Source organism: Podarcis cretensis (assembly GCF_951804945.1).
Source record: "Podarcis cretensis genome assembly, chromosome: Z".
NCBI classification, from domain to species: domain Eukaryota; kingdom Metazoa; phylum Chordata; class Lepidosauria; order Squamata; family Lacertidae; genus Podarcis; species Podarcis cretensis.
The window spans coordinates 2,311,794-2,334,803 of NC_137184.1; the positions used below are offsets into that span (position 1 = coordinate 2,311,794).

General features: G+C 48.7%; 2 protein-coding genes across 2 annotated transcripts in view; one reads left to right on the plus strand and one right to left on the minus strand.

The window, feature by feature from the left end:
* The first annotated feature begins 3,541 nt into the window (after nucleotides 1–3,541).
* Nucleotides 3,542–23,010, plus strand: part of DPP7 (dipeptidyl peptidase 7) — a 30,574-nt gene continuing 11,105 nt past the window's right edge. Inside the window, exons 1-8 of the mRNA XM_079962149.1 lie at nucleotides 3,542–3,687; nucleotides 5,137–5,250; nucleotides 6,458–6,597; nucleotides 6,708–6,871; nucleotides 8,113–8,248; nucleotides 8,425–8,506; nucleotides 8,966–9,132; nucleotides 11,191–11,251. Of these exons, the coding sequence (XP_079818275.1) occupies nucleotides 3,630–3,687; nucleotides 5,137–5,250; nucleotides 6,458–6,597; nucleotides 6,708–6,871; nucleotides 8,113–8,248; nucleotides 8,425–8,506; nucleotides 8,966–9,132; nucleotides 11,191–11,251 (922 nt within the window). The 5' untranslated portion in view covers nucleotides 3,542–3,629. The remainder of the gene's footprint in view (nucleotides 3,688–5,136; nucleotides 5,251–6,457; nucleotides 6,598–6,707; nucleotides 6,872–8,112; nucleotides 8,249–8,424; nucleotides 8,507–8,965; nucleotides 9,133–11,190; nucleotides 11,252–23,010) is intronic.
* LOC307207859 (kelch-like protein 9) lies at nucleotides 11,258–21,089 on the minus strand. The gene is made up of 4 exons (XM_079962086.1): nucleotides 19,436–21,089; nucleotides 16,625–16,877; nucleotides 14,399–14,559; nucleotides 11,258–12,188 (listed from the first exon to the last, which is right to left on the minus strand). Exons 1-4 carry the CDS (start codon nucleotides 20,489–20,491, stop codon nucleotides 11,751–11,753), a joined length of 1,908 nt encoding a protein of 635 aa, XP_079818212.1. The 5' UTR covers nucleotides 20,492–21,089; the 3' UTR covers nucleotides 11,258–11,750.

Sequence of the window (23,010 nt, forward strand, 5' to 3'; positions counted from 1 at the left end):
TTTGGGACGCTGTGTGCGAAGACAGGCTCCGAAGGATTGAGCAGACAAGACCAAGAGTGGGACCAACAGTCAAGAAGGTGGTATCTGCACATGGTGTAGAGGAGCACTTGGGGCCCATCCACCTGGGATGGTAGCCCATCTAGGAAAGCTCTGATTCTATACCTCCACTGCCTTGTGGGATATCTTCAGGAGGAGAAAAGACTAGGGAGTAAACTCTACACAAATCCAGAGTGGAGTATGTGAGACAGGTGGATGGTGCACTCTATTGTCTCCTGAGACAAATGCCAAAAAGGTTTGAGGACTCAGTCTGGATGACATTTTTGGATCCCTTCCAAACCTTTGATCCTGTACCTGCAAGGGTAGGGTATATAAGAGGAAACCCGTCAGAACACTTCCTTTGTCTAGGATAGTGGCCCTATAGTTGAGTGGGGCTAGGTACAGTGGTACCTCTTGTTGCGGGTGGGATCCGTTCCGGAGCTCCGGTCGGATCCCAAGGTTTCTGCAATTGGAGGTGCCTGTTCTGCACATGTGTGTGGCACAATGGAGCGCTTCTGCGCATGTGCGTGTGGCGAAACCCGACAAAATACTTCCAGGTTTGCCGCCTTCACAACCCGAAGTAAGCAGAGGTTCTACTGTAATATCATCTGTATCTTAAAAGAGTGAGCTCCGTTGCCACAGAGACAAATGGGGGAGTCTGTTCCCATCTCACCTGGATAGATGTTATCCTTGTTCTGTATGTACATAGAAGTGAAGCTGGAAGAGCTTCAGTTCTATGTGATTTTCAGGATCCAGAAGCTGACCAGAAAGTGGAGTTCCTCAGAGACTAGGAGTTAAAGGATAGTGATCTGTGTTATAAGAATTCTAAGGTCTCAAATATAGAATAAATGTTCATAAATGTACAAGGCAAACACATACATAAGTGTCTAAACCACGTGTCTGAAATAGTAAGGAGAGCAATCCTGAAGACATTTTGACTCTCTCAAATTGACCTCAAATATTTCTCTGCAAGGAGGAAGAAAATGGGGAAAGCTTTCCAGTTGTCTTTGCACTGTAGGGGCTTACACCTCCCTTTTCAAATGCAGTCTGGGAAGTATCTGTTAAGCTGAGCAAACTACCAATATGTGTAAGAGATTCAGAATCTAAAGCATTTACCATCTCAAAGCAATGGCCAGGCTACCCAGAAAATGCTATCAAATAAGGCATTATCAGGTATCCTGGCAGACAGGAGAGAAGCAACACTCTAAAATTTCTACTGGAGACCACCTCCTTCTGTGATGTATGTATGATGTTTTGGGGGGTGGTCTTGGGCTACAGGGTGGGCAATTTCAAAAGTCTTTATAGGTGCTTGTGCATCATTGTTCTGTGTCTCTCCTACCTCCTTGTAAGGAGGGGAGGGAACTCTGCCTTCCTTTCTATGGATCTTGCCTCCATCCATTCATCTCCGACCGATCATGGACTTAGGGGACTCAGTCCCTTGGGGAGTTGGGGAGCAAAAGCCAAACCCCCTATTATTTCTATAACAACTGTAAAATGGGGGCAGAGGGTGTAGGAAGGAGAAAAAAGTGAGGAGAGAGAGAGAGAGAGAGAGAGAGAGAGAATGAATATGTGCAGAAATTTGGATCCTGTAAAACAGATCCTCTTGAGATTTCAGTTTTTTCAATACCATCCCAGCTCACAACTGACTGAACGTTAAACATCATGGATCTGGTGTTTTGCAGTGAGGGCCGACCCTTCCATGAGACAAAGTGAGACAGCTGCCTTGGGTGACAAATTCTGAAGGGTGGGAAGGGGCTAGAAATGTGGGTTATGTGGCCTGCCCTACAAGAAGACATCTGAAGGCAGCCCTGTTTAGGGAAGCTTTTAATGTTTGATGCATTACTGTATTTTAATATTTTGTTGGAAGCCGCCCAGCATGGCTGGGGAAGCCCAGCCAGATGGGCGGGATATAAATAAATAAATAAATAAATAAATAAATAAAATAATAATAATTAGCTCTAAGCTAGCTTGCTGCCCTAGCACCCCAGGGTCTATCACCAGAGCTGGGGAAAGACTCAATTACCAGTCTAGTCAGATTTTGCACACGGAATGGGGAATGCACTGTTGCCTCAAACAGCAAAATGGCAAATCCTGCAAATCCTGTTTGCGGCACTGTCATGCACAGAAACATGGTTCTGAGCGCAGATCTTTATGGAACCTCGTCATTTTCATCAAGAACATCCACAAAAACCACAATCAAAATCATAGGTCTGCCCTTCCAGGGGTAAAACATGCACCCAGGACACCCTTGTCAGGGCAGCATATTAGTCCTAATGGCTACATGCTGGGATTTAATAAACTGTCAAATTTATTTTTATTTATTTATTTTTATTTATATACCGCTCTATACCCACAGGTCTCAGGGCGGTTCACAAGATAAAATCCCAATATAAAAACACAAAATATATAAAATGTAAACAGAAACAGCCCTCCCCAAAAATAAAACACATAAAAACAGCTAATAACAAAACAAAAATCATTAAAAGCGGTTTGAAAGGATTATACACCTCCAAAATATATTATATATGGGAGCCAGTGGTGGGGTAGTGGTTAGAGTACTGGACATCGGGGAGACCAGGGTTCAAATCCCGCACTGAACCATGAAGCTTACTAGCTGTGGCCTTGGGGAATAATCAGCCTAACCTGCTTCACAGGGTTGTTGTGGGAGCTTTATTAACTATGAACCCCAAAATGTGGGACCCCCTCCAAACTGCTCCCAAAGTTTTGCAATCATTTTGCAGTGAAAACCCCATGTTCTGCAGTGGCCTCCAGCCTGAATAACTGATACATAAATCAGGGGTCAGAGCCATCGACCAAGGCTGGGTTTTGGGGTGACACCCATCAACTCCAGTTTGAGTATCAATTATTTAGTTTGGGTGTGTGCTGCAAAACCACCACAAAACTTTGGCACTGGTTTGGAGGGGAACCCAAATTTCAGGGTTCCTAGTTAATGAAGCTTGTTGTGAGAATAATATGGGGAAAGGAAGAACCACACAGGCCACCATGAGCTCCCGGGAAGGCAGGTGGGATATAAATTCAGAATACTGCTGTGTTTTCAGTCTATTACTGTTCTGTAAAGTTTGTTAATGTTATTCTCTTTGCAAGCTGCTTTTGAAGTGTCTGAAGTGTTTGCGTGTGTGGCACAAAAATTTTACAAAACAAGAAAATAAGAATAAAGATCAAGAAAATAAACCAAGAAAATAAATGTAATATAAATAAACAAAACAAGTAAATTGTATTTACATAAGCAAACGATTTATTGCAGGGTCCAGGAAAGCAATTTAAATACGCGTCCGCCCTTCAGGCTGCCCCTATTTTATAAGAAAGGCGTGCCCTTGAGCATGTGCAGAGTGCAGTGGAGAGGAAGCAGGGCGGGGCCAGTGAACTTTGATGTCCAAGATGGCGGCAGGGCGACGAGAGGCGAGCCCGGCCCCTTTCTCCTTCCCCGCCCCTTCGGGGGAAACCACGTGGCCCTCCCTTCGCCCCGCCCCTCTGCCGGCAGGTCTCTCACGTGACGTGCTGGGCTCCCCTCACGTGACACTACCGCCACCCGTGCCCACGCTGCAGAAGAAGGGACCGCCGCGCCCGTGGTCATGGCTACGCTCTACCTGCGCCTCGTCTCTCTGGCGTTGCTGCTGGGGGTCCTTGTAGGTGAGGCGGCGGCGGGCCTCGGGTCCGCTGCTCCCAGAGAGAGGGTCAGCGGAAATCGGTGGTGGTGATCGCAGGGAAGGGATGCAACTCTGCACATGCTCAGGTGCACCAGAGGGAAGGGATGCAAGACTGCACAGGAATAGATGCACTCTCCTTTGTGAATGCATTTATTCGTTCTTCGTTAATTCCTTATTTCAGGGTCTTCCTGGCTGGAGTTGGTTTCTGAGGCAGAAAGCATGTGATTGAGAAGTACAGTCTTCACATGTTCAGGAGCAATTCCTTTATAATTAATCCCCACAACTCAGAGCCCACACCCCACCCGGTCCACTTAGAGAACATATAAAGCTGCTTTGCTAGTGTTTTCTGGGGCTGTTTTGAGTAAGAGTGTTTCTGAGCATTTGCAGAGAGCAACACCCCTCTCATTCAGTAACTTCAAATCAGCTGGTTGCAGTTTGTAATTCTGTTTTGCAATAGAAATATTGGAAATAAAGCAATATATCACTTGGACCATCATGCCACTTCCACAGTTTAGAGCAATATTAGCCATGGCTTGTGTGTCAAAGGGCTAGTGGACATGCTTTCTGGGAAGATTTGAGCTCCACAACTTCATGTTTTAGAAATTACACGCCATCTTTTCCTTGTTTCAGTTATCAGATTCGTTACAAAGCTATCAGTCCCTTTTTAGCAGGGTGAGGTTACTTAATGGAGGTTCTGGGGTGGAAATGTAACTTTCTGTGCTTTGTAAGTATTTCCTCTGTCTCCCCACCCCAATTCATCTCGTTATACTAGTGAGGCTCACTTAGTTACTTTGCATGTTGCAGGGTTTAGCCCCACCAACAAAAAACAGTTCCAGCCCTACTTCAATCCTCCTCACCTTCTGTTTACATTTCTTAATGTCCAGTCCTGACCAGACATGCCATGTTTTTTTACTTTAAAAATGATTTAATTTCTGCAGCACATGCTTCACCAAATTTGCAGCCTTGAATAATTGTTTGACAATAGCAGAGAAATACAGCTGGCATTTTGGAGTGGCAGAGGAAAGAAAGTACAGTGGAAACTCGGGTTACGAACGTGATCTGTGTGGGATGCAAGTTTGCAACCCGCAGCACGGTGTCTGCGCACATGCGGGTTGCGATTTGGTGCTTATGCGCATACACAAAGTGTGATTTTGCGCTTTTGCGCATGCGCGACCACCGAAACCTGGAAGTAACCCGTTCCAGTACTTCCGGGTTTCAGCAGTCCGTAACCCGAAAAAACGCAACTTGAAGCGTCTGTAACCCAAGGTATGACTGTAAAGCCTAGCTGTTCTTGTACAATAGAATCCACAGCAGAGCAGATTTCACGGAGCAGATACTGGAGTAGTTGACCTCTTTTCCATGGTCAGTAGACACACACTGCCATTTTCTATCCCCCTTCTATCCGAAAGTGATGCGGTTTGTTTCCTTTAAGGTTACAGAAACCCCCAGCTTGACTTCAAAGAGAAATATTTTGAGCAGTGGCTAGATCACTTCAACTTTGAAACCTACAGCAACAAAACCTTTGCCCAGAGATACCTCATCACAGGTATGCTTTTGGTGATGAAAATATATAAAAACATAAAAAGGTCGCTTCTAGACTGGAGCAAGCATTTATCTAGTTCAGTATCCTGTCTCACCACAATGACCAGCCAGATAGATCCTTTGGGAGGCCCACAAGCGGGACATGAGACCAATAGTCTTCTCCCACTGTTGTTCGGCAGCAACAGAGAAGGACAGGTATACTGCAACTGAACATGGAGGTTCTATATTGTAACCATGGCTCAGAGGTATTATTAGATCTCCCCTCTCCTGTGTCCTGTGCTGACAGTTCCTCGGGGATTTGCCTGGGCCACCTGCCTCAGCCTGGGCCTGCCTCCTCTGCTTCCTTTCTGCTTAAGAGTCCAACACTGCTGTGATGGCAAAGCAGCTCTTGTGGTGGCCAAGCAAATTGCACCATGACGACAGCCTTACTTTTCTATTATATGAGTACGAAATAAATAAATTCTATGGGAATCCAAGAGCTAGTGTCACCAGCACATTCCATAAATTAATTGTGTGTTAATTACCTATTCTGTCTTATACCAAGTTAGGACTCTGCCCCATCTCGTCCCATGTTGCCTCCTCTGACTGAAGCGGTTCTTCAAGGCCTCAGGCAGAGGCTGCCCTTTCTTAGTCCTGCTACTTAATAAAATCCTTTTGTTTACTGGAGATGCCAACTTGGGACCTTCTTTTTGAAATACATAATCTTTACTGTTGAGCTATGGGGGCTTCCCTGATGTGGACAGCTCCTTAATATCAAATATGTCCTTTCTTTAGTTAATTTGAACAGGTGTCCACTTATCTGGAGTGATCTGTGGGGAAAAGCAGTGCTTCAAAGAGCCTACTTCCCCTCAGGGCTAATTGCTATGGCACATAGATGTGGGAATGTGTGGCCCTCCATATCTTGTGGGGCTCCTGCTCTCTGCCTCAGCCAGCATAGCTGATGACAGGGATTATGGCAGCCCTAACAATATATGAAGGGCCGAGCGGCTGGGCCCCAGCCTCTCCATTTTTGCTCTGGCAGCACCCAAAGGTGCAAGTAGTGCCAGTTCCAATGCTGAAGACCAGTCTGAGGATTGTGCTATCGTAGAGGGGGAAAGAATATGGCAATCCTAATACAGGCACCGTCCTTCTTGCAAGTTTCTTAGAGGTCTCTCTGTTCTTAAACGGGATTCTTCTTAGTTGCCTCAACGTACTTCTGCTGCCTCACACAGAAAAATACTGGAAGAGGGGAGCTGGACCCATCTTCTTCTACACCGGGAATGAAGGAGATGTCTGGGCCTTTGCTCAGAACAGCGGCTTCATCCTGGAGCTAGCCGAGCAGCAGAATGCCCTGGTGGTCTTTGCGGAGCATGTGAGTGTTTTTGCAGAGTTGTCCCTATTGCCTGAGGCAGTGTGCTTGATGGGGATTATGGTGACCTTGTTGTCTGAGATGTCTCTTATTCTCCTCTGCTGGCTTTTCAGAGATACTATGGGAAGTCACTTCCATTTGGGGCAGCATCGCTGCAGAGGGAAAACGCTGGCCTGCTGAGTGTGGAGCAAGCCCTCGCTGACTATGCAGTTCTCATCATGGCACTAAAGAAGCAGTATGCAGCAAGGGACTCACCTGTCATTGCATTTGGAGGCAGGTGAGGGCTCGCTTGTTCCTCACAGCGGTTATCTGTGTGTGCAATGTTCTGATGTGTGCAATGTTCTTCTTGCAGGGCTGGCAAAATATTTCCAAGTTGCTGTGTGCCAGCTGCCTTTGGGAAGGGGGTCTGTTCAGAGCAGGGAATGAGGCAGATATTTCGAATGTTTAGGCACCACCATCTTGACTTAACTATGGCCAAGGAAGGTGAGGAGAGCTCATGGGCCAAGAGAAGTTGAAGTATGAAAAGGTTGTACCCCAGTATGTTTGGTGAGGGCAATGCTAGCTTTCCCCCAAAACTGTGGGTCGCTTGAATCGGTATTTACTCTGGGACTGTTTAGGTTGGGAGTTGAGTGCCCTGAATTGTATTCTCTCTGGGGTATGCTTCATGGCATGCTTAGTGGGCCACCCTGGACACAGTCCATGCCTTGGCGGATCTTGTCATGTGCTTGTTCTCTACAACACGCCAACTGGAAACACCCTAAAGTCTGCAGGGAAATTATAGCCTCTCCCCTAGGATAATAGCTGTCCCTTGTCTGAAGTAAAAATATCCTTTGCCCCAAGAACTACACTGAGCAGGGGGCACACTTTTCTTCCCCTCTTAAAGGTCAAGGGACCCCTGACCATTAGGTCCAGTTGTGACTGCCTCTGGGGTTGCGGCGCTCATCTCACTTTATTGGCCGATGGAGCCGGCTACAGCTTCTGGGTCATGTGGCCAGCATGACTAAGCCGCTTCTGGCCAACCAGAGCAGCACACGGAAACACGGTTTACCTTCCTGCTGGAGCGGTACCTATTTATCTTCTTGCACTTTGACGTGCTTTTGAACTGCTAGGTTGCAGGAGCAGGGACCGAGCAACGGGAGCTCACCCCGTCACGGGGATTCGAACTGCCGACCTTCTGATTGGCAAGTCCTAGGCTCTGTGGTTTAACCCACAGCGCCACCCGCGTCCCTCTTCCCCTCTTCCCTGGGGCCAATAATACCCTTTCCTTCTGAGCAATGGGGTCTGAGTTTGGTGCGAGCTACTAGGGAAGGGAAGAAGCCAAAGTCCAGCCATTTTGTCCACTTCCTCTTCCCTCATGCCTGTGCCTCTTGTATTCTGACCCTTTGAGGGTGGCAAATCTGCACCCGCTAATTCAGGCCAACAATTTGAAGAGACTTCTGTCCCTTTCCAGTGAGTGAGCAGTCCACCTGAATGTCTCATGGTGTCAAAGAACATAACTTGCTTCTTTTTCTCTCCCAGTTATGGAGGGATGCTGAGTGCCTACATGAGAATGAAGTATCCCAACATAGTGTCTGGCGCACTCGCTGCCAGTGCCCCTGTGTTGTCTGTGGCTGGGATTGGAGACTCCAATCAGTTCTTCAAGGATGTCACAGCGGTAAGCTTTAGATGGAAACTTTTGAGTGGGCTCATTTCCTCTTACTAGGCAAACCTCCCAATCTTCATCGTAAAATGCTGTGCCTGAACCTGTGAAGCCGTATGAAAGTCTCAGGCTCCCTCAAAGATGCAATTCACTTAAATCAGAAAAGGCATTTTGTCTCTCTTTTCCCCCAGGACTTTCAGAACTACAGTCCGGACTGTGCCACGGCTGTACGAGAAGCATTTAGGGAAATCAAAGACCTGTACCTGGCTAGAGGTAAAGTGAGCTCACCTGTCAGAAAAGGAACAGCCCCTTGGGAGAGAGGACTTTTAAGCTACGAGACCTCTGGAGCAGCTGTAGAATAAACAAATTGCTTTAAAATGGTTTTAGGAAAGCAGTACCGCTCCCATCTTGTGTGTGTATAAGAAAATAAACAATTTTTGAAGGAAATGTGCCCACTTTAATTGGGCAGCACTTCTATAGCTAATGCAAATGGTCCGTCCACCCCCACCCCCAGTGTAAGCAGTCAGTTGACTACGCACTGCAGTTTAAAACCATGAGGTCTAGGCACTTCATTTTTCTTTTGAATGAAAGCAGAAAACCTCACTCATCCAAGCACTGCATAGCCCAAACACTAAACTTGGGCTGCTGTCATAAAGCGTACTAGCCTGTATGAATGTGGTGAGATGTGCTTAATCATGTAACACACTACACACCTCTCTTCTCCACATTCAGCTTACGAGAGGATCAGCCGTGGGATGTCTACATGCAAAAAGCTTTCGTCTAAGGATGATATCTACCAGCTCTTCGGATTTGCCCGGAATGCCTTCACCATGATAGCCATGATGGACTACCCTTACGAGACGGACTTTATGGGCCACTTTCCAGCAAATCCTGTCAAGGTGAGGCCTGCACAGATCAGGCAACTTCATGAACCAGAGAACGCTTGTGTCAGAGCTGCCTCTAGGTCCCAGCTCACAGAGGACCAACGCTAGGCTGTCGTTATGTACAAAAGTCTTTATTGAGGTTCAGTTTCCATTTCAAAGCCGCAGCGCGCAGCTCTATGTCTTAAAGCCTAGACCGGCGAAGTCCCGTCTGAGTCTCCTCCCCTGTGACACCAGTTTAAGATCCTAGCCCTGCTCCACCTTTTACGCTGCTCTCTCCTCCTCTGGGTCCTCCTGCCCGCTGGGGCATGGCCCTTTCTGGACTCTTCCGACGCCGAGTCGCTTAGCTCCTCCCCCTCCCTCCGGCGGGCTTTAGGACCCGGTTCCCAATCCTCACTCTCTGCTGTCCCGCGCTCCTGTACATTTGAACTTGCCTCGCGCGCCAACCCAGTGACCTTCCTCCTGACCGTTACACTACTTCTGTCACTGCTTCCCTCTTCCGGGATACTGGCCGGATCTGACCTCCCCTCCGTTGTCTGACTCTCCGATGGAGGTGTGGTCAGCCCTGCCTTATCTTCTCTCCATGGTGGGGAATGCACTGGCCCCGATCCTTGGGACTGTTCCCCCCCACTCTGCTCTGGTGGGTAAGCTGGTCCTGATTTCCAACTACTGCTCTGGGAGTCCCTGCTGCCCCCTTGCTCCTGGGGCGTTCCCCTTGGGAACCCCCTACCCCTGGCCACTGGCGCCCCCTTCTGTGAATCTTCCGATTCGCTGGAGAGGCTCATGGAATCCCTCGGTCCACTGTCCTCTTATCCTACGCTCCCCTCGGATTCCTCCCCCTCGCTCTCCATCTCCTCTCCTCCCTGTGCCTCTGCTCCTGAACCCCTGACAGCTTGACTCCCCCACTTCCACAGGTTGCCACTGGGCTGGGCTAAAGCTCTCGCAGCATGTCTATAGGCGAGGCTTACAAAATTAATGCATACCTACCTATAGTAGTCATTTGAATGTTTGCTTATTTTAAAAAATCTCAAACCACACTACCGCCAACCACCTTTTGTGGAGCTTCCCTGCCTGGTGCTGATTTATACCTGACACAGGTTAACATGGTTATAAACTTGGGTTCCTCATTGTTTCTTGCAAAGAGACCCTGGTTAATGTTGCAAGTGTTTGCAGGTGCCCCCTCAAACAAAGGCCGCACCAAAGTATTTCTGGTCTGGTCTGTCCACACACTGCTCAACAGGGAGGAAACTGAGCGGGCATTACAGAAGAGAAGGGTGTTTATTGCCATGTTACAGATGATAGACATAGAACCATAGAAATGTAGAGTTGGAAGCGCCTCCAGGGTCATCTAGTCCAACCCCCTGCTAAGCAGGAATCTCAACTAAAACACCCATGACAGATAGCCAACCACCCTCTGTTTAGAAACCTCCAAGGAAGGAAAGTCCTAATATAATACAGTCATACCTCGTGTTACGTTGCTTCATGTTACGTTTTTTCAGGTTGCGTCCTGCGGTGACCCGGAAGTACTGGAAAGGGTTACTTCCAGGTTTTGCTACCCGCGTATGCGCAGTAGCGCTAAATCACACTTCATGCATGCGCACAAGTGCCAAATCGCGCTGCGCACCTGCGCAGATACAACATTTCAGGTTGTGGACTTTTCACATTGCAAACGGGCCTCAGGAACGGTTCCCATTTGCAACCAGAGGTACCACTGTATAGGTACATAATATAAGAAGTATACTGTTTACATAGCAATGGGATCATTTTATGACTATCTGCTAGGGTGAAATTGCAGGATGTTAATGCTGGAACTCCCCTTTGACTCTAGGTCTGGTAGGCTGAAAATGAACTGGAAACCCAGAAGTTATTCTGTCCGTCTTTTGAACTTTCACCTTAGCCATATCTAGCCTTTGTAAGCAGCTTTTTCCATCATTGTTTTATTTCATTAAAAAAAAAATTGTTTGCAGTGACCAATGTATTTTGTTAGTTTCAGCTAAGTTCCTGTAACTTTCTTCCAATTTCTCTTTGGCTCTCGGAAAACCTAATTTGGTGTGTGTGTTTGTGTGTTTAACTCAGATTGGCTGTGAGCTGATGCTGGACAACAAGGAGCGGATCAGGGGCTTGGCAGCTCTTAGTGGTGAGTGACTGTAAGACATCTGACTTCCTTCCAAAGTGTACATGAGCACTGTGCTTTCTCTCAGGTTGTGTCAGGCCTGAAAATGTGCATGTTATCTAGGCTGCATTCAGACAGTCCCCTAAGCCACACTTTTGAGGGGAGCAGGGGCAAGCCTTGAGCTTGCTTGCTCCCTTCTCTCTCCTCTCACCCCCCTCCAGTCTTTCTTCAGTGCACAAAGGAAGGTTAGAACATTTCTGCTTCTGGTTTGCACATAAAGCAGGATAAAAGCATGTCTCTGGATTCTGTCTTACAGGCAAACTATGGTTTGCTCAAACTATCATTTAGACAGACTGGTAAGCTACTGGGGGATTCTAATCTCCTCCCCTCATATGTGGAGGATGGAGTACACAAGCCTGAAGCTCATTCCCAATCGTCCAGGCCATGGACCAGGAGGCCATCTGAATGTGGCTGCAGGCTTGGAAAAAATCATGTGCCACTTCCATTCATATCAGTGGAGCTTCTACCAGAGATCTTCCCCCTGGATTTTGCCCAAAGCCTCTTTCTCTGCCTGAAGAGCTGGCTGGGATGAAGTCTTGCTAGTGATGAACAGGTTGAGGGTGGATTTCTTCCTGCCAGCAGCTGAAGGCCCATCTCCATTCTGCTGCTGCTCACCTGTGACCAGGTGACGCGGCAGCTGAACAAAGAAAGAGGCATGATCCACCAAAGGCTTGGGCAAGGAGCCCGCCTTTTCCCACACTTTCCCACCAGGGTTGCAGATGTAGACGCCATCCTCTTTCCTCTTCTGTCTCACTGACCCACCACCCGTGATGTACAATTGCTGCTCATGCACAGCGAGACCAAACTGACAAAGGTCGAAGGGCGAGAGCCTGAGCAGGGTCCACTGATCACTAACCGGGCAGTAGTATTCTGTCTCGTTCACGGGAACCCATTCCTGAGCCTGTAAAGAACCAAATATCAGAAGGGCGGATCCAGTCCCTGTTCAGTGGAGGGTGAGGGAGGTATGCTGTGGCTCCAGCAGACTGCATGGCCTGCCAGTTGCTCAGACAGACCACCGGGCAAACCTGGCACAGAAGTTGTTTAAGGCAGCCTTTCCCTTCCTGGTTCCCTGTAGATTTTTCAGAATGCAACTCCCACCAGACCCGCCTAGCCAGTACAGTGGTGCCCCGCAAGATGAATGCCTCGCAAGACGGAAAACCCGCTAGACGAAAGGGTTTTCCGTTTTGGAGGTGCTTCGCAAAACGAATTTCCTATGGGCTTGCTTCGCAAGACAAAAATGTCTTGCGAGTTCCTGCGGTTTTTTTTCCCTTTCCCCCCCCTTTTTCTAAGCCGCTAAGCCACTTATCAGCTGATCCGCTAAGCCGCTAAACAGCTGATCTGCTATGCCGCTAATAGCGCTAATCCGCTAAGCCGCTAATGGGCTTGCTTCGCAAGACGAAAAAACCACAAGACGAAGAGACGCGCGGAACGGATTCTTTTCGTCTTGCGAGGCACCACTGTATTCCAGAAACATTGGGAAGGTTGCATGCGAGCCACCCCTGGCTTTAAAGAGGTCAGAGAGCAGCTCTTGTCAGTTGGTGTAGAAGCTGTGCTGGTGTGCAGTTCCCACTAATTGCACAGGAGACCTTCGCAATGCATTGTTCGGCTGCCACCCCCACCCCCTGTGTTAATCAGTTAGTAGGAATGCTACCAATCTGCTCTGGTTTTAGTTCAAGGGAACACCTGAGTATATGCAGAGGAATGGTGATGATGATGATGATGATGATTTATATGCCCCCCCCCCCATCTGACTGGGTTGCCCCAGTCACTTTGGGTGGCTTCCAACAAATGTTAAAGACCAAGATTGTAATGAAGACTTTTCTGACTTCATCAGGAGACAGACCATGTAGGTGTGTTTCAGGGAACCAGCATTTTCCCCAAATGATTGTATATTCAGTCCACGTGTTAGGTTTATTATCTGCAAAACGCCAACCCTTTGGGCAAATAAAACATCTAAAACTGACAGGGATCTGTTTCTCAGTCATGGAACCCAATCTGTCTAACTCAGGGATGCTACTTGGTTAAACAAACTTTAAGAGTATGGGTCAAATAGGGAATCAGTCACATAATGGACAGGCCATTTTTTTCCCCCAGATATTCCTCTCTTTTAAAAACCTGCTGGCCAGTTAGTTGGCAGCACCTTTAAAAAATATATTAATCTGTTTGATTAAACTTGGCAGCCTTGTTAATTAGCAAATAAGGGGGAGCCACCTGGCCTTTCAGCCCCAGGTAGTAAAATATATTAGGCTTGCCACATGATCCAGCTACATAGAAATGAAAATTTGGAAGGGGCATGAAGAGTTTCTATTTTTTAAAGGGCTTGCTAGTTCTATGTGCCTGGGGTGTGTGTGTGTGTGTGTGTGTGTGTGTGTGTGTGAAGAAAGAAATGCTTCAATGCCCTGTCAGGAAACCTAGAATATTGTGGTGTAGAAAGCATTCTCTTCCAACCAGATACCCTCCCCCACATATATTGGACCATGTCTCCCATCAGTCTCAGCCAAAATAACTGGTGGTCATTGGTGATGGGAGGTCGGAGTCTGAAACATCTGGAGGTCACCAGGTTGAGGAAGGCTGCCATGGATCACAAGAAGAGCCCTGCGGCTGAGTCAGGCCAAAGGGGGTCCCTTCTGGTCCAGCATCCTGCTCTCAAAGTGGACACCCAGATTCCTGTGGGGAACCCACAAGCAGGACCTGAGAGCGACAGCAACTCTTCCCCACATGTGAATATCAACAGGTCAGCACCTGCCAGATGTTGCCTTAGGAGGGACTCTCCGTTTTCTCTCTAGAGCAGCGGTTCTCAAGCTGTGGGTCCCCAGATGTTGTTGGACTACAACTCCCATCATTCCTGAGCTCTGGCCTTGCTAGCTAGGGATGATGGGAGCTGTAGTTCAACAACATCTGGGGACCCACAGGTTGAGAAAAGCTGCTCCTATTGCTCCCATTGTCAGACTGTACAGAAGGGGATGCTCCCCCTTCTGGGAAGGGAGCCTGGCCACAAGGAACCAGGAAGTGAGAAATGAGAGAACATTGTGTAGCTCAGGGCAACACCAGACACCTGGGGCTGGCGTTTGGCACCACCACAACTCATTAAATAAATGAAGCTCAACATACGTTTGCCAGGGCCCTTCCTCCTACGCAGAAGATTCTGTCTCCAGCAATTGCCATTCCGTGGTCGCACCGGGCAAAAGTCATTGGCTGGTTCCTGACCCAGCGACGCAGGCGGGAGAGAAAGCTGTATGTGTCGCGTAAAGGTTTGCCAGCGGCGAATCCCCCTGGTGGAAACGGGCGATAGAAGATTGGGTTGGGTGGCTGCGGTTTTCCCTTTGGGTTGCACAGTGGCCTTTTCCTGTCCTGATCTTCTCAAGGTCCTTCTGGAGTTGAAGTGTCCCTGTGGAGCGTGTTGCCTACCACTTAGCCAAGGCCTCTCCCAAGCCTTAAGAGACTGGGTCGTAAAAGGGGGGTGCAAAGTGTGTTCACAGCGCTGAGAGCCTCCCTTCTGTGTCTGTAGCATCTCACTATATTGAAGGCTGTTCTCCACTGGTTGGCTGCCCCATCATGGCTGTCTCCTCTTCTCTACTCTTGGCCCTCCCCTCGTGCACCCGGCAGTCGGTTGAGCATGATAGGAAGGGAGTCTATTCAACCCTCTTCTCAGGCACTCCATTGTGGGGCCCTTCCTTTCCCTTGCTCATATACCTACTCCTGCCTCTTTTTTTCTTGTTCATGCACTGGGATGCTGCAAATTCAGTACAGTCATACCTCGGGTTAAATGTGCTTCAGGTTGAGCGTTTTCAGGTTGCGTCCCACGGCGACCCAGAAGTAACGGAGTGTGTTACTTCCGGGTTTCACCGCTCATGCATGCGCAGACGCTCAAAATGGTGTCATGCGTGGAAGCGGCGAATCGTCGCAGGTGCAGGTTGCATTTGCTTCAAGATGCAAACGGGGCTCCAGAATGGATCCCGTTCGCATCCAGAGGTACCACTGTACAGATTTTTTTTTTTTTTAATACCGCCCTTCAATTTTAATAAATCCCTAGGGCAGTTTCCATAAGAAGCAGAAGATACAAAAATAATTAAAACGCAAATAATACATATCCAAACAAAATAAGGGACGTGAAGAGTAAAGAGGGAACAAGATTTTTAAAGCTAGATTGCTTTTAAGTCTAAAAAGCCTGGGAAAATATTATGGCTTTTGACTGGCACTGAAAGGCGAACAAAATATGTGCCTGCTGGCCTTCTCTGGGGTGGGCATTCCATCTTTGGGGCACAGCCACTGAAAAGGACCTCTCTCTCTTCCAGCTGGCCACACAACTCAACCTCACCTGAGGAGTGGGGGAACCTGCATACAGAAGAGCTTAACATACTTCCGCAAGTATGTCGGTCTAATGCTGGAAAGGGCTTTAAAGGTCAGAACCAGCACTTTGAATTAAGCCAGTGCATCCATCTGCCATTGTCTTGAGGTCTTTATTTTATGCTCTTAATTAATGTACAGTATACTTCAAGTGGTGGGATGTGGGTGGCGCTGTGGGTTAAACCACAGAGCCTAGGACTTGCCGATCAGAAGGTTGGTGGTTCAAATCCCCGCAATGGGGTGAGCTCCCATTGTTCGGTCCCTGCTCCTGCCAACCTAGCAGTTCGAAAGCATGTCAAAGTGCAGGTAGATAAATAGGTACCGCTCCAGTGGGAAGGTAAACGGCGTTTCCATGCGCTGCTCTGGTTCGCCAGAAGCGGCTTAGTCATGCTGGCCACATGACCTGGAAGCTGTACGCTGGCTCCCTCGGCCAATAAAGCGAGATGAGCGCCACAACCCCAGAGTCGGTCACGACTGGACCTAATGGTCAGGGGTCCCTTTACCTTTACCTTATACTTCAAGTGAGATACTTTTGCACCCTGCCCTGGGTCCATTTGATAAAGGGCAAACTTAGAAGTGCAAAGGATGAATACATGAAGCTAATTTGCAACCCCAGCAGCTGCATTCTGAGCTAATGGTGGGTTCCAGATCCTCTTCAGGGGCAGCCCCTAGTAGAGCATATTACAGCAGTCTAAGCTGGAGTTTACAGGAGCATAGATCACAGCCACATCACCAGGAACCATCCTTTTATGCTTTATCTGTATGCCCCCTTAAAATCGGCAACCCTTGATAGCATAGCTGTCAACTATCCCCTTTTCTTGTGAGGAATCCTATTCGGAATAAGGGACTTTCCCTTAAAAAAAAGGAAACATTGACAGCTATGCTTGATAGTGGTCTGCATTCTAGAATGGCCAACATCCAGCCTCCCACCCCCCACCCCTCCACCCTGAGCCAAGACTTCTGATGGTCAAGCCATCAGTGGTCTCTCACCTGAGACGTAGAGGATCCCCTTGTGGGTGGCCCCTGCGTGGTCTGCCACAGGCATTGGGAAGGGTGTGATGAGCTGCCACTTGTTCTCAGCTGGCTGGTACTCCTCTGCCGTGTCGGTGAGCGTCCCCAGCAGGGCTCCCCCACCCACAGCCACGAGGCAGTCGTTCAGCACCCCTGCGTGGAAGCGAGTCCGCCGTCCCAGCATGCTCGCCACCTGGAGCCATCTGCCGTGTCGTGGGTCAAACCTGAACACCTGGAGCCAGAAGGAGGAAAGGGCAGTGGCAGAGGAACCCCCTCTGGCACCCGGGGCGGGGCAGCGCATACGGAGTGCGCATGCACGGCATCCTGTATGGAGTGCACATGTGCGGCATCCCATATGGAGTGCGCATGTGCGGCAGCCCATACGGTCACTGTGCAAGAGGCAGCGAAGCAGCACCCTTATGGACTGTGTGCACCCTCTGCCGCTCTACAGCTGGGGGGAGGCAGGGGCCATCTTGTCAACCCCCCCCCAGTGGTACCCGGGGCGACCTCCCCCTCCACCCCCCACTTCGTACGCCCCTGGGAAAGGGATTACAGGGCACTGCTGGACTTGTTCTCCAGCTAGCAGGCTAGGAAACATTCAGCATTCTGGGCAGGGGAGAGGAGAGGCGTTTAAGGGCTCTCCTGCAGCAGCTAGTAGCCAAGTCAGAAGCAGGCAAGGAGACCCCTTCAGTGAGAATATAATAATAAAAAAAAAATTTTATACCCTGCCCTCCCCAGCCAAGACCGGGCTGGGGAGTTGTGCTTCGGGTTGTGCAGTTTCAGGTTGCGAACCACACCGAACCCGGAAGTACCGGAACGGGTTACTTCCGGGTTTTGGCACTTGACAGAAGCGCTAAATCACACTTTGCACATGCGCAGAAGGGCCAAATCGCGATCGCTGCGGGTTGCGAACGTTCCTCCTGCACGGATCACGTTCGCGACCTGAGCATCCACTGTACAATGTTAGAAACAGTTTAAAGCAAATTACAATCAGAGTGGGTCCTAAAAATATTTATCTCAGGTGTCAAAGGCCAGGGTAGAGAGGTGCGTCATCAGCACCATGAGGGCTGCATAATGAAGGTGCTTAGGCCTACCCCCCAGGCCACCAGCGCCACCCTTATTTCTGATGGTGGAGCAATTATTCTGAAGGCCTTCTCTGCACCCAAGAGGGTCTATAGGGAAGGAGGCGGTCTTTCACGTATTTGCATCCCAAGTTGTTTAAGGCTTTAAAAGCTAGCATGAGCACCCTAAATTGAACCTGGAAAATGAATGCAATTGTTTTAAATGGGAATTACAGTGGTGCCCCGCAAGACGAACGCCTCGCAAGACGGAAAACCCGCTAGACGAAAGGGTTTTCCGTTTTGGAGGCGCTTCGCAAAACGAATTTCCCTATGGGCTTGCTTCGCAAGACGAAAATGTCTTGCGAGTTCCTGCGGTTTTTTCCCCCTTTCCCCCCCCTTTTCCTAAGCCCTAAGCCGCTTATCAGCTGATCCGCTAAAAGCCGCTAAACCGCTAATAGCGCTAATCCGCTAAGCTGTCAATGGGCTTGCTTCGCAAGACGAAAAAACCGCTATACGAAGAGCCTCACGGAACGGATTAATTTCGTCTTGCGAGGCACCACTGTATATAAATTATAAATTGAACCCCAACCAGTAATCTGGCTGCTGCATTTGGGCCAATTGAAGTTTCCAAGTCGTCTTCAAGGGTAGCCCCATGCAGAGCACATTGTGGTAATCCAGCCTGGAAGCTATGATAGTGTAAACTTTAGTGGCCACAGTTGAACTCTGTACAGTTCTGGTGGCCTCACTGCAAAAAGAATACAGTGGTACCTCAGGTTAAGAACTTAATTCCTTCTGGAGGTCTGTTCTTAACCCGAAACTATTCTTAATAGTTAAAGCTATGGTTTTCCCATTAGTGATGTATGGAAGTGAGAGCTGGACCATAAAGAAGGCTGATTGCCGAAGAATTGATGCTTTTGAATTCTGGTGCTGGAAGAGACTCTTGAGAGTCCCATGGACTGCAAGAAGATCAAACCTCTCCATTCTTAAGGTAATCAGCCCTGAGTGCTCACTGGAAGGACAGATCCTGAAGCTGAGACTCCAATACTTTGGCCACCTCATGAGAAGAGAAGACTCCCTGGAAAAGACCCTGATGCTGGGAAAGATGGAGGGCACAAGGAGAAGGGGATGACAGAGGACGAGATGGTTGGATAGTGTCTTCGAAGCCACAAACATGAGTCTGACCAAACTGCGGGGGGCAGTGGAAGACAGGAGTGCCTGGCGTGCTCTGGTCCAGGGGGTCACGAAGAGTCGGACACGGCTAAACGGCTAAACAACAATAACATCTATGGGCACTCATAACTTTGCTGCGATGTGGGTTTGGAGGGTGGGCCCCCTCGTATCTCTGGGGCTGTGCTGCCACCAATGATTGTGCAAGGTTTAGAGCAAACTGTGCACACACGCACATATAAAGGAAGCAAGGAATTAGGTGGAGATGCACAAACACAGATAAAGTTTGTCTTTTTAAAAAATCAACCTCTGAGAGCAGAATGGGAGGGGTGCGACAGCATCTGGAACAAAGGCTATTCCAAAGCATTTGTACAAACAAACAAAAAAGCATCATGAGAGTTTTAGTGTTGGCTTTCTGAGGAACTAGTTTTCACAATGAGTGACCCAGAAGCAGAGGGCTAATAGGAACAGATAGGGAACAACGATACGTATTTGGGCTATCTACCTTTGTCCTTTTCTAGACTTAAGTTGTGTGTAAATGAGCTGCTGTAGGCTTCCTTACCTGGTTCGAAGGACATTGTCCTGTAGGGTCAAACCTGTCCTGGCCCCCCATCACAAAGACAAAGCCTTGGATCACAGCAACACAGTGGTTGTACAGGGGCCTGTGAAGTTCCCCAACCTTTTTCCACAAAAGGCAGTTCCGATCAGCAGCCCACATGCTGCCACAGATGGTGTTGTCCACAGATCTGCCACCAAGGACAACCAGCATGTCAACGCCGGCACGGACCTTGGTTCGCTCACTCTGCAGAGTCGGCTGAGCATGCAGCCGGGAGTGATAATCCAAGGCCTCCTGGAGGTACTGGCGGCAGGTGGGTTCTGTCTTCATGAAGGGCACGTTCTGGACGAACTTATGCAGGTCGTGGAGAGGTATGAGGGGAAACCGAATGTGCTGCAAAACCTCGGCTGCATCTTCCAGGTGTGTGTTGTTGTGGCGCAGCCAGCATTCCGCTGCATGGAACAGTTCCAGCTCACTGAGGTCCTCTGTGTCTGCAGTGTCTAAGATCTCACACAGAGTAGCTGCATCCAGCTCCTGCAGCTGCGCCGGATCTGCCAAAATGTTGCTGCAGTGCTGGCTCACGCAGCTCATGGCTTTCTGCCTCAACTCTTTCGGGCCAAGCCTCTTTGCAATCTCGAGGACTGCTAGGCAGGTGTTCTGATCCAAGCCCTCATCCAGAAACCGGAAGCACAAGCACATCACATCGCGCACCAGCAGCACCTCTGCTGCCTGGAAGGTCTCCTCAACGTTCTGGAGTGTCAGCTCCAGCTTGTTGGAGTAGACAAAGGACAGGATGTTTTGCAGGCCCTGGGCAGTGACGCGTGGCAGCTTGATGTGACTGTTGTGACTTGCAGCATCTCTGGAAAAATGCATCTTGCAGTAGTTGCTGGCTGCAGCCAGAATGACTTTGTGCGCAGAGAAAGAGACTCCCTCTGCCTCCAGTGTGACATCGCACAAGATGTTCTTCGTGCGCAGATTCCTGAGGCCCTCTAGAAGTTTGGACAGGTAGGTGTCTGAGCAAAGACTCTGGCTCTTGGCCCTGACTGGGCTGGCAAGATACATCCCTCCCAAAGCTGCAGTCTGGTAATCCACTGGCGGTAGCCTTAGAAGATCTCCCCAGGCACCCTCTAATGGAAAGAGAGTTCAGGGCCTCTCCTTAAAATCTAAAGGCATGCCTCTTGAACAGAGAACTCCAACTGGTGCTTACTCTAGAAGTGGGGCTGCCTGAAGTTTTTGTTTGGGCTACTATGAGAGCAGGTCAGCTGACATGTCATTTCCAAGAACACCATTTCCTTACCCCCCCACCTCCACGAGCCTATTCATGTCCACAAAGGTGCAGTATCTACTCAGCTTCCTGGTCATGCCTCAAGTGGCATGCAGCGGGCCAGGCAAGCAAGTCCAGACTTGCCTGCAGCTTTTTTTGAGTCCTTGCCTAGGATCAGGCTGCTGCACCCACTGGCCTTGCATGTGAATGTTTGCTAGGTGGCAGCATAGGTAGAGAAAAGCTCTGCTTCCAGCTGTTTCTCTAGCATCAACCAGTTAGATACCTGGCTAAGTTCAAGTTGTTGGTTTTGATGTATAGCGTGGGACCAGGCAGTGTTTTTTTCTAAAAGAAATGTTTAGGAGTACTCTCATTTTCCTACTCATATTGAAATAAAAAGGTAAAGGGACCCCTGACCATTAGGTCCAGTCGTGACCGACTCTGGGGTTGCGGCGCTCATCTCGCTTTATTGGCCAAGGGAGCCTGTGTGCAGCTTCCGGGTCATGTGGCCAGCATGTCTAAGCCACTTCTGGAGAACCAGAGCAGCAGACGGAAACGCCGTTTACCTTCCCACCGGAGCGGTACCTATTTATCTACTTGCACTTTGGCGTGCTTTTGAACTGCTAGGTTGGCAGGAGCAGGGACCGAGCAATGGGAGCTCACCCCGTCACGGGGATTCAAACCGCCTACTTTCTGATCGGCAAGTCCTAGGCTCTGTGGTTTAACCCACAGCACCACCCGCATCCCATATTGAAATACTGCCCCTCAATAAGGCCAAATTGAGATTCACAAAATGTTTAGGGGTATGCGTGCCCCTGCGTCCCCATCCTTCCAGAAACCAAGCACTGGGACCAGGACATATTTGCATACTGTGTTCTGCAGGTCCTAATTTAACAGGTCTTTTCTGTGCAATCCTCTTGGGTTGTGGCACCTGCCCTTTTGGAATCTCCCCTGCCCTGGAAAGAATATTCAGTAGAATTCTTCTTTTTTTTGACACCAACTGAAGACTTCTGTCTTCCCACAAGTTCAGATCTTTCCCAGATGGTATCTATATTAGAATTGCTTTCAAGATGTTTTTAAGACGAAGGGGGTGGAGAGATTCCCCTACAAAGAAAAGATGCAGCATTTGGGACTATTTTGTTTGGAGGAAAGGCAACTAAGAGGTGACATAATAGAAGTTTATAAAATCACGCATGACATGGACAGAGGGGACAGAAAAGTCCTTCCCCGCCCCCGTCAGCACAAGACCTTATGGGAATCCAGTGAAGCTGAATGTTGGAAGATTCAGGACAGAGAAAAGAAAGGACTTCTTATTGCAGGGCAAAGTTAAACTATGGCATTCACTACCAGAGGAAGTAGCGATGTCTGCTGATTTGGATGGCCTTAAAAGAGGATTGGATGAATTCATGGAGGAGGGCAATGCTATGAATGACTACTAGTCACAGTGGCCCTCCTCTGCTTCCATGGTCTGAGGCAATAAATACTTCTGAATCCCAGTTTCTGGAAACCACAGGAGGGGAGGGAGAAGGTTCTTGTGCTCATGTTTTGCTTGCGGGTATCCCATTGAAGAATCTGCTTGACCAGCATGAAAACAGGATGCCGGACTAGATGTGCCACTAGCCAGATCCAACAGGCTATTCTTACATTCTCAAGTGTTGTTATTGTTAGTTTATTGTCTGATGTCCTGGGCTCCATTGGGGAGGAAGGGCAGGATGTAAATTTAATTATTACTGTTGAATGACTATGATTTTACTAAATTGTATTAAGGGTTTCAATGATTTATTGTTGTGGTTTGCTTTGTTTGACGCCCAGAATGGCTTGGGCAACCCATTCAGATGGGTGGCATATAACAACAAAAACAGCAGCAGCAGCAGCAACAACAACAAATTAATTGCTGCTATTATTATTATTATTATTATTATTATTATTATTAATGTTACTGTTACTGTAGTTGTTATTATAGTGTTTACAATGGGGTTCCCCCCTTTCCCCTCACAGTGCTATTGTGATTATTGTCAGCCACTTTGATCTCAATTTATGTTGCTGGAAAAAGCAAAATGCAGTCATACCTTGGGTTATGAACGCTGCGGGTTGTGCGTTTTCAGGTTGCGGACCGCGCCAAACCTGGAAGTACTGGAACGATTTACTTCCGGGTTTCGGCACTCGCGCATGCACAGAAGTGCAAAATGATGTCACGCGCATGTGCAGAAGCGCCGAACCGCGTCACGCTCGTGCACAGACGTGGCACTTCAGGCTACGAGCGCTGCTGGTTGTGAATGTGCCTCCTGCACAGGTGGATCACATTCACAATCAGAGGTAC